The sequence below is a fragment of the Halichoeres trimaculatus genome, unplaced genomic scaffold (assembly GCF_033239565.1).
Source record: "Halichoeres trimaculatus isolate MK-OKI-2021-1 unplaced genomic scaffold, fHalTri1.1 fHalTri1_scaffold_4, whole genome shotgun sequence".
Classification (NCBI taxonomy): domain Eukaryota; kingdom Metazoa; phylum Chordata; class Actinopteri; order Labriformes; family Labridae; genus Halichoeres; species Halichoeres trimaculatus.
This window is the reverse complement of record NW_027437182.1, coordinates 31,059,676-31,071,108: the sequence shown is the minus strand read 5'-3', so window position 1 is coordinate 31,071,108 and position 11,433 is coordinate 31,059,676. Positions and strand designations below refer to the sequence as shown.

Below are 11,433 nucleotides of genomic sequence, written 5' to 3'. Positions count from 1 at the left end.
GGCTAAATAATACAATCAAAAGGTTGTAATTTTTTTCATGGTGATGTAGTAAAATAAGACATTTAACAAAATACTGAATGACCCACCACTGGGTGTAATTATTTTTTGTCCTGCTAGATGATAATTATAGGAAGTAAGTTTATGTTATGTTTTGCTTGCTAACTGTATTTTCTATGCTAAAGCAGACGCATAATAGCGTCAAGCTAGCTAACGTAGCTAGCTATAGTATGGTAATAATGCTTTAAAGAAACACTTGGCATCTCAAATATCATAATTTTCACTGTGCAACATTATTTTTAATTTAATGTAGAGCGAAAATGTGTCAGTGTGGCTAGTCTGTCTATGAAGAGCTGTGGACGGTGATGGCAGGTACAGGGATGAGCAGGTCCCCCCTCCTCCTCCTCCGCTCTGGTCTGATCTGATCTGGGACCTGTGAGCTCTCCACACCGTCTTCTTCATCCAGCAGAGCCGCAGGGACTAATGAGCGATATTTTTGGCGACGCTTCGTTCGGACACACGGAAATTGGAAATATTCCCCTGGATTACTGTACAATATTTGTTTTTTGAAGATGGGATTACACAAAAGCAATCACAGGAAAATCTTCTCTTCGGTCGGGTTACAAAAGTCAGTGTGAAGAGGCTTCAAACAGGTGAGTTACCTGCTAAATACGGTTATCCACAGACGTTGCTTGTTACTTAGTCTTCTCATGTGACTGTTTCAAGACAGTATCCTAATTGTTCCCCTAAACGTGTTGTCACTGTTTTATAAAAGTTTTCTGCATTCGTTTTTCTGTTCTGTTTTAACATTTGGACTCTCACTCTCATTCTGTAGCAGCAACATTTCCCCCCAGATGCTTACCTTAACAGTGGACATTTTTAGTTCTTTAACATCACTTGAAAAACAACTCGTCACTGCTAGAATCACTGTTTTTACAACCTTTGCATGTTCAAAGAGGACACACGTTTGTATATCCTGCAGTAAATGAGCCAACATTGTTTGGATATCCCCTTTCAGTACATTAATGCAGCTTTGAAGGCCTGACCAGGCAAAAGACATGATAAAAAATAACACAAGACCAACTTTACATAGCAAATGACCTGAAAAAAATATAAACATCTCACAAAAACTACGAGAAATGATGTACTTCTAAATTAGGTCCTATCTATTCTACATGATCTGCAGGGATTGCAGGCCTACAACTTTATTAAATGTGCTTACATTTTGAGATTTTGATACAACAGTCAGTCAAAGACCAACACGTGAATTTTCAGCTAAAACATGGTTAACTTGCACTCATGTCTTCTACATAATGGGAAAATGGGAAAACAAATCAATGAGTAAAGGAGATGTACCTGTAGAGGTACACAATCTCCATTCTGCAGGGTAGTATTGACACATGGAGAGAGGTGTAATAATACAAAAAAATATAATCAATTTAACTTTTAAGCATTTTTATTTTGTCGCAATTTTTATCATCACATGAAGATGCAGGCTTCTGTCGATCACCGTTACTCCATGTTGGTAGTTGGACATCAGGGCCTTTTATTGCTTTTTGTTGTCATTTATAACTTCCAGTTTATTCCTTTAGTTGGAGATGGCACTGATTTTTCCCCCATGAAGTAGGGGCTAGTGTGTGTTTTGATATTTTTCTTCAAATTTCCCTCAATCTTATGCAGTCTGTGGCTTATGGTTGCACCAAAAAAAGAAATATCAAAGAACATATAATCTTAAGTCCCTTCTAGCCAAATTCAAATCATTACAGATTTGCTGAGTGTCCACAAAAATGATTATGTAACTCAGGTTTGTACAGACAAACTGTTGATTTCACCATTTGTCATCCTTGGAGTGCTCAGCGTCTTGGTGCTTGCCAGTGTGATTTAATTTAGTGGGGGTTGGTTAACTCCCTGGAATTAGCACTAATCTACATGCGTGCACGTGTTACAACCACTGGTGTTCCCCAGAGATCAGTGAGTCAGTATTTACCATGAGCAGGTAAAAAAAACATATAAATATATTTGAATGAATAATCAAAAATAAATAAAAAATCTGGCTTTACATGTTGCGTTATTATAGGAGCAACATGATTGTTTTATAAAGGATATGAGCTCTGTCTCAGTGAAAATATAAGATAGATTTTACACACATTTTCAAGACACGCTACAGGACAATATGGCTGACTTGGCTGTTTCTCCAGACTTTGTCCAACGCTAGAAAGAGTCGTTGTCCTCAGTCTCATACACTTTGGCTTGTGCTTTAAGTGGTGCCCTAATAGAATTAACCTCCTGTACACACAACTGAACATAGCAACCACAGTCTACCTGTAAGCCATAGCTTAGTTATTTTAAAAACCAGCTGAGCGTTCACAGAGGGCACTGATCCTGTTTAGGGTTCAGGACGTAATGAGGGTGTATTTTTAGGTGCTACTCTCAGACAAACTGTGAAAAGTTGCTTTCACTGAACACGTCAACAAAAGCAACAAAAGGGTTTTGATTGGGAGTTTAGCTACTTGGTATTTCATGTTGAATCTGACGTCTGTCCTGTAACACTGCAGCCAGCTTTGGTTTTAACGTCTGTAAAAGACATGTAAATTAACAACAAACAGATGAACACCAAGAAAGGAAAATAAATAAAAAAGAGTAAATTCAATCTGCAAACACATTATTTAATTTGTATGTGCAGAAAAAAGAATAAACTTGTTTTACTCCCACCTCTTTACCTACTTTCTCACAGTATAACAGTGTTATTTTTCTTTATCTGTGTGTTTCAGGCCAGCAGAGCCAAAAACAACAACATGGCAAATATCGGGAGTGAAAAATCCTTTCTTTCAAGACAGCGGTTGTCAAACAGAACGCCTGATGAGGAGCTTGCTGTCATTGAAAATGGAGACAGCAGGTTTGATGTCATTATTAGAATCTTTGGAGTCATGTTATTCTTAAAATATGCACAAGAGCTTTTTGCAACAGTACAACTAACCCATACAGTGTATCAGTGACATCCAGATGTACCTTATACAACGTTGTTGTCATGATCATTTGTGATGTGTCATGTGATGGTCATTTTCCCTCCATATTTTCTTCCAGGACTCACTCTCTTTGTGAAGAAAACACAGAGACAGCACTGTCCTCGGAGTCCCACAGAGACTTATTTACAGGTGCAGGGGCCATGGCCAGGTAAACACTCATAATGCTACTTTTAAGCTCTTAGTTTAAATTGAATTTTAGTATTTCTAATTTTTTTGTGTCCCTTATGTCCCGCTTTGGTCTGGGTGCAGCTATAATGCTATTACTATAGTTGTATTCTATAGTTGTAAACATTATACAGACATGTAAAACAGCATAATGAAAAAGTAAACCAGTGGTTACCAGACTTTTAGCTTGTAAACTTTTTGAAACACATGGTTTTACTTTAATGACTTTATGAAGCCCTAAATGTAAAAAAATGAAAGAAAATGTTCCCAATTAAAAAGTAGGAACCATCATCTTATTGACTGTAATTTGGGTTTAGATGAAGAAACTGACAACACTTGTATACTTTTTTTCTCAGAGTTTATTTTATTACTTTAGTGTGTGTTTATTTGGTCCATTGTTAGTATGTACGAGCTGTTTTTGATAATTGATTCCCAAACTGTGGTAGGTGTAGCATTAATACATTTCAAAAGCCCTCCAAGTTGCCCAAGTCCTTCACTTCAAACACAATAACTGTCATTTAAGGAGACAGACTCACAGACCTCTTAAGATAAGTTGGAAATGAGTGAACCATGCAACATCCATGATGTTATGTTACATACTAGGTGCCTCTGTAATCACCACATTGTTTATGTCTGTGGAAGGGAAAGGTAATTGGAAAATTTGGTTGGCTTTATAGAAGTAGATACACTGAATAGTTTTGTTAGTCTGTTTTACATTAGTTGACCAATAGTCCTAGACGGATGTCACTTTGTTCTGTTTTTCATCTTGCTAACTCTATAGGCTCTCTTACATCTTCTTCATGCTGCGAAACTGGGCATCTCACAGAATAAACCCTGAAACAGAGAGGCACGACTCTTTTCTGGAGCGCTTCAGAGGCCCTGAGCTCAAAGACACGTCCAGTCGAGATAGCAATGCTCACTCTGTGGGCCACGACACAACCCGCAAGAGAAAGTAAGTGGTGTGGTTGTGCTTCTAAAGATAACCAGTGCTACAGAATTTAATAGAAATTAGAAATCACAATGACAATGTTTCTTTCAGGAAAACTTAAACTACTACACAAAAAAAGGAAAAGCTGGCTCCTCAAAGCTTTGCAGAGTCAAACTGAGCAGAAATGAGACAGAAATTATACACCAGCTGAATATTGTGCAACTCCAGGGTCAGGGCTGTGACATATCTGTGAATCAGAATATTCAGCCTTTGAAGAGCCTGAAAGAGCAACATCTCTAAACTTCTGTTTAGAGATATGGAACTTGGAAGGTTTACAGGGGTTTTCAATTTAGGAAATGCATAAAGCTGGAGTGAATTGATATTATTTTTTCAGTATTTTTTGATGCTATAACATTTTTGCTGGTGAAAATAGTCTCCTTCCATTATACTACTTTGTTCACTAACCACAGGCTTGATGAATAGCTCGTCACATTGAAGCACACATAATTTTCTTTCTCTATAGTTCAATAAATGTCAGAGCAAATATTTAAACCCAAGAACAATATTCCCAGCTAGTTAAATAAAATCAAATTGAATGCATTTATGAAACTGCTTAAGGCTCAACAATTATTGACACATAGAAGTGCGCTGTTAAACTTTTCAGAGTTTAGTACCTTGCTGGTAAACTGATACTTGTAATCATTTTTTAGTATTCTTACTGTAAAAAATAAATACAGGTTAAATAAAATTATATTAACATGTAAATGTAAACGTACAGTATTTTACTGTCATAAATTACACCAGTTGTCTTGCATTGACAGTATCTACTGCACTGTAATAACACAGTTCTTTATGTTATTTAAATTTGCAGTGATTAGCTGTAAATGCAATGTAAATAGTAATTTACGAGCAGCAATCAAGCAAATTGACAAGTGTGCAATTGAGAGTAAGACTTAAAAAAAAGAATTGCTAAAAGCAAAGAAAATACGATATTTTAGAAGTAGCATATACACTTGTGCATTTAATTACCCCTGATCAAATAGCAAGACAAACTGAATACGTAAAACTAGAAAAGCACTCAGAGCACAGACCTCCGCCAAGCATATTGTGATTGTCACCAACACTTTAGTCCTACTTTAATGTTATAGTCCCTTTCAGCAGACTGTCTGCTACAATTTGGTGTTAGTTGCAGGTTTGTACGATAATTTGTTTCCTGACAGTGTTGAAAATTATGATGACCCAGCGCATATTTCAAATTCTAGATCTTAGTATCCAGAATATTACCAGGATCTGGATAATACTTTTACATCTGTCAGTAATTATGGTGACCTTGTCTTGTAAAGAATCCTTTAAAAAAATCCTGGATCCAGATGGTGATCTGGACCACCTTCAAAATTTAATTACTTCTTCCTTACCCTATTTTGAGCGTTCCCTGAAAACTTCATCAATATCAGTTTGTAAGTTTTTGATTTATGTTGTTCAAACTCTTCCAAAAACATAACCTCCATGGCGGAGGTAACTAAGAATGAACATTAATGAAATGACTAAACAACAGTCAGTGGTGGTATTATGAAATCGATTAGCTTGTCTTCTCACACATTATTAGAAAAGACAGTTTAAATGTCCCTACCCAAACTACCAGTCTACCACTTGCTAATACCATTAGCTGGCTAATATATTTTCTAAATATTAAAAATGTAAAAAATGCTGAGTTTTATCTTGTACCTAACCACATACTGACAAAAACATGTTAAAGAGGTGTTCGCTTGTCATGCAAATCATATGTATCTTTTTTAGAGTTAAGGACAAATTCAACAAAACACATTTAGATACTGATGAGCTAAAGCCAAGTGTGCCATTAATTTCAGTTTAGCTGCTCACTTTAATACCACGTACTGTTTGATACGTTTGATTAACTGCCATACTTTCAATTAAAGTTCACACAAGCAATAAGTGAGGAAAGGAGAAAGTTACTGTGGGGTACCTGCCAGCTAAAGGTTGAGTATAACCAGGTTAGCTTGATGCTCTGCAAGTGCTGAGCCAAGTGTATTACAAATGTCAGGTTAGCCACTCACTTTGAATTTATGACTGTTGGATAAGTTGAGCTGGAGTTTAGTTAAGTTTTACAAAAACACTGTGACAGGAAGAGAGACTGTAACTGCTGGCTAATGGCTGAGTATTGTCCCAAGGACATGGTTTGCTGGACCATCTACATTCATGAGTTTTACATAGAAAATTGCACATATTTAAAATAAATAAGAGATTATAGCTGCTGGCCAACCACTAACTAATGGTATAGTGTGTTTTGGGGAGTTGGCTTGAGCAGTACACAAGGAGGCCGTTGTACAAATTTAATCACCTACTGTTCAGTATATAAAATAAACAAGAATACTTAAGCATCAAATGAGACGTAACCAATCCAGTTTATATGCAAGCCATCTTAAATCATATATTATGAGATACAGTTACATAACCACCACTAATAAATGTTAAATCACTAGCTAACAGTAACTCACCAGAAGATCTTTCAGAAGACAGGCAGCCCAAGTTCAACATCTGAAATCACTTGTGATTTAATACATTTAAGAAACTTCCCTAAAATTCAGATACAAGCAAGGACTGGACCATCAACAAGATGTACTTGGATGATCAATTTGGTAACTTATTTCATGAAACTTCTTGTGGGTATTTTCTCAAAGTATTTTTTTTTGTTTGAGGGCCAAGGCTGTACAGAAAGATGGATGGAGGGAAACAAAGAGGACAAGATGAGAATTGGAAAGATTATGAGAGCAATAAGAGGGTTGGTGAAGGTGATGTTATTAAAGATCCAAGAAAAGTCTTCTCTCTATTTTCTCTTCATAGTCTTACGAGTAAGTGGCCACTGGCTACATACAACATGAATAACTGCAACAACACAGACGAGTAAGTGTGTACATAGCTGTGTGAGAAAATAGAATAAAATAGAATTAGATACATAGAAAAATTTGTTTACAGGTCTTGTTGACATCTTTAGTACTTTGTGGTGTAGTTATTTTTTGGTAAATAGCATAAATATTCATTAGCTCCTCAGGTTCCTTCTTCCACTTAACGTTAGCTCCCGTTTTAGTTGGATAACACCTCTGACCCTGTGCTTGCTTGAGGGATTGCCTTATCGTCAGAGCGATGGGTTTAGCTCTCACCAGAACGTGTGGAGATTTCTCTTGATGCTGTTGCCCTCTACTGGACAGATGCCCCACCTACAATAGCTCTTCAAACAAACCCCTCAGGCTGTGAAACCTTCATTAGATCCTTCATTTAGAGCGGTAGCCCTCCCAAAACCCCTCATAGATCACCTTGGCCCTTCACTCTACCTCCTTTTAAACTAAACTTGTGGTCCATAGCAAAAAAGACGAGATTAAAAAAGATGATAAAAAGGAGGAGGAGAAGAAAGACGAGAAGAAAGACGAAAAGAAAGACGGGGACAAGAAGGAGGAGGAGAAAAAAGATGAAAAGAAAGATGAGAAAAAGGATGAGAAGAAGGATGAGAAAAAAGATGATAAGAAGGATGATAAGAAAGATGACAAAAAGAAAGAGGAGCCACCGTAAGTACACCTGTAGATCCAGTCCCGTCTGGGGAGAAACTGAATTTAAAACTACAGGTTAAAAATTAAGAAACCGTTGAAACTAATGTTGAGCTGTTTTTAGGAAAGAAATCTGGATTATGGATCCAGCCGCAGACCAGTACTACAGATGGCTGACCATCATCGCCGGCCCAGTGTTTTACAACCTGATGATGATTGTAACTAGGTATCATATTTTTATCCTGCTGGAAAAATTAGTCATCCATGTTGTGATGTGTTCTTAAACTTAAAATCATGTTCTCCTTCTTCCTCCTTCCAGAGCCTGTTTCAATGAACTCCAGGACACATACACAAAGCTCTGGATAGTTCTAGACTACACCTCAGATGTGATCTACTACGGAGACACATTTGTCAGATCAAGAACAGGTCAGACAGTTTGTAAAATATCTAAAGACAGAGGTTGTATCCTCTCATTTGTGGTCAACAGAGTTTTGTCTTTTCCTCATTTCTGTGTTTTTCCTTTTAGGTTACTTGGAACAAGGCCTTCTGGTTAAAGACTCCAAGAAACTGAGAGACAAATACAGAACAACATCTCAGTTTAAATACGACATTATCTCGATGATACCTACTGACCTGCTGTTTCTGAAATTTGGCTATAACAACCCAGAGTTCAGGTTCAACCGTCTTTGCAAAATCTCCAGGCTTTTTGAATTCTTTGAGCGGACTGAGACCAGAACAAGCTTCCCAAACATGTTTCGAATCAGTAACCTCGTACTTTACATCCTCATTATTATCCACTGGAATGCTTGCTTGTTCTTTGCCATTTCAAAAACCATTGGTTTTGGATCTGATACATGGGTGTATCCTAACATCAGCCATCCGGAGCACGGTCGCCTGGCCAGAAAGTACATCTACTCCTTGTATTGGTCCACACTGACTCTCACCACCATTGGGGAGACCCCTCCACCTGTCAGGGATGTAGAGTTCCTCTTTGTGATTTCTGATTTCCTCACTGGTGTGCTCATTTTTGCTAGTATCGTCGGTAACGTCGGTGCCATGATCTCCAACATGAACGCCTCTCGTGCTGAGTTTCAGGCTAAGATTGACTCCATTAAGCAGTACATGCAGTTTCGAAAGGTCACCAAAGACCTGGAGGCCAGAGTCATCAAGTGGTTTGACTACCTGTGGACTGAAAAAAAGACCTGCGATGAGAAGGAGGTTTTAAAGAACCTTCCAGACAAGCTCAGGGCTGAGATCGCTATCAATGTCCATCTGGATACACTGAAAAAGGTGCGTATTTTCCAGGATTGTGAAGCAGGTCTACTGATCGAGTTGGTGCTCAAGCTGCAGCCGCAGGTGTTCAGTCCTGGAGATTACATCTGTAAGAAGGGAGACATTGGCAGGGAGATGTATATCATCAAGGAAGGGAAGCTCGCTGTGGTGGCAGATGATGGCGTCACTCAGTTCGTAGTGCTCAGTGACGGCGCATACTTTGGGGAAATCAGTATTTTGGGAATCAAAGGCAGTAAAGCTGGCAACAGGAGAACGGCTAACATCAGAAGTGTTGGCTACTCCGATCTCTTCGCCCTGTCCAAAGATGACCTGATGGAAGCTCTCACTGAATACCCAGAGGCCAAAAAAGCCCTGGAAGAGAAGGGAAAAGCTATCCTGATGAAAGACAACCTGATCGACGAAGCCGTTGCCAACGCTGGTGCTGATCCCAAAGACTTGGAGGAGAAGATCGTCAAACTGCAGAGCAACCTGGACGACATGCAGACAAAGTTTGCCAAGCTGATGGCGGAGTTGACCTCCAGCCAGACGAGGATGAAGCAGAGAGTTACACAAATGGAGGCCAAAGTGAAATCCATACAACCCCAGGACCTTTCAGAAGTGGTGGCCGACAAGGACAAAAAAGTACAGTAACATAAGAGATACTCGAGGACTTTGAAGGGAATGAAGGAATTTTCATGTAGAATAGCACAGCAACACTTTTTAAAGGCCCATGTTTGTATCTATTTATACGTCTGTTCATTTTATCATCATAATGTGTCAAAACATGTACAGCTAATGCAGCAATGCATACTTTTGTGTGTATATTTTACAGTATTGAAACATTTATGACAGCTTCATGTTGTCATGAACTTCTTCAGTATGTTCATCAGAAGCACTTGTGTATGCAAACACGGCTTTCCAGAGCCTTAGAATAAAGGGGAATGTTTTCTTTCCTGATCAGTATTGATGTTTTGTTTTTTTTATTTCAAATGAAAATACAGCATCAAGCCATCGTTTTGGTACTGTATGTGAATGTATGAAATACACAGTAATGCAGTTTGTTTATAAGTTGTCAGCATACACTATAAGATGTAAATTATGAGCTTACATGTTAATAAATATTAAAATGTTCTTATAACTTATACTGTGTCTGGATTTTCTCTGCTTCTATTCCTGTTCTTTTGAAAACAGCCTTTAGCTACAGACCTGGAATGAGTCTCTGTAAAATTTAACTGCGACCATCCAAAGAAAGCTGCGCGTACTCTAATAATCATCTTGATGTGTGACAGACAGATCAACTTGGTTGCTTTTTTTTCTTCTACAGGTAGGCTCACCTTTAAGGCTCTCAAACATACCCTAGTTTATTCTGGTGTCCCCTCTGAATGGTGTGGAGAGGAACTTCCTGCCAGTACCTCAATATTAGACAAATGAGACCTGAAAAAGAGTGAAAACCAAAAAGAGTGTTTGCCAATATGAAACTGAAAACACAAAGCAGTTCCTGGAAGGGGGCTGTAACAGAATAGGATAGTAGTTTTGATGGCTGTTTGAGGGATAAGAAAGACTTTGAGGGAGCATTCATGTGTGTTCGTAATATCCCTAGCATGCCTTTTATATTGCATAGTTTGCAGTTTATTTGCCTCGCCTCTATTTTTCCGCATTAAAAGGAAACCTCTATCCTGACCAACAGCACCATCAAGTGGACAGATGTAGCCAGTTCCATTTAAAAAAACTGCAGTTGGTCGACTAGTTGAGAAAGTTTATAACTAATTATTGACAAAAGTCAAGTGTTTTTTTATGATCTAAAACAGAAAATAAATGATGAAAATAAAAACAACATAAAAACTGAAAAATAGTTTGAGATAAAAAAAATATAGTTTGTAACTCATTTTGTTTGACCCTGCTACTTGGAATAAAAAAATTTACAAAAAGGAAACTTAGTCCTTTACAAATCACAAACAAAACCCAGGAGAAATAGTACAAAGGCCTGATGACCCTGATAAATCATCAAAAAGGATGAGAACTTTGTAGATTCAAAGACTTTTTAAAGCACATCTAACTTAAACTCAAGTATCTCATGGAATGTAGAGCTATTGTAGAAGTGATTTATATGAAATACATGATAACATTTTGTTGACAAATAACTCTTTTATGGTTTAAGTTTGGTTGTTTTTGTACATTTCATTTTTTATGCACATGTTTTTGAAGTGTAGAGGGTTTTTTCGCATCTTCTTCTAATATTTGTGTAATCTCTCTAATCACTGATCCTGACCAGTTTCAACGGCCAGTTTATGATCAGAAAGTCTGTGTTTAGTGAGTCTCTGTCTCTTTAAGAGCTCTTTAATAACTGTCTTTCTGTTGTTATTAAGCTGTAACACTTTGAGATCTTTTGATGAAAAGGGCTTTCTCAACGAAACATAAAAATGTTTTATTATTTTTATTACTTAATTTGACAAGGAAAAAGCATTTTTTGTAAAGAAAACATACA

At 37.6% G+C, this 11,433-nt stretch overlaps 1 protein-coding gene across 2 annotated transcripts; it reads left to right on the top strand.

The window, feature by feature from the left end:
* The first annotated feature begins 472 nt into the window (after positions 1–472).
* Positions 473–9,832, top strand: LOC141789638 (cyclic nucleotide-gated channel cone photoreceptor subunit alpha-like). 2 transcript variants are annotated; one of them, XM_074669164.1, is made up of 9 exons: positions 473–650; positions 2,769–2,893; positions 3,082–3,171; positions 3,970–4,140; positions 6,979–7,038; positions 7,497–7,697; positions 7,801–7,902; positions 7,996–8,102; positions 8,203–9,832. In XM_074669164.1, the coding sequence occupies exons 2-9, from the start codon at positions 2,793–2,795 to the stop codon at positions 9,597–9,599; spliced, it is 2,229 nt and encodes a 742-aa protein (XP_074525265.1). In that variant the 5' UTR covers positions 473–650; positions 2,769–2,792; the 3' UTR covers positions 9,600–9,832. The 2 variants fall into 2 exon arrangements, with proteins under 2 accessions (XP_074525265.1, XP_074525264.1); XM_074669163.1 differs by lacking the exons at positions 6,979–7,038; positions 7,497–7,697.
* The last annotated feature ends 1,601 nt before the right edge of the window (positions 9,833–11,433 follow it).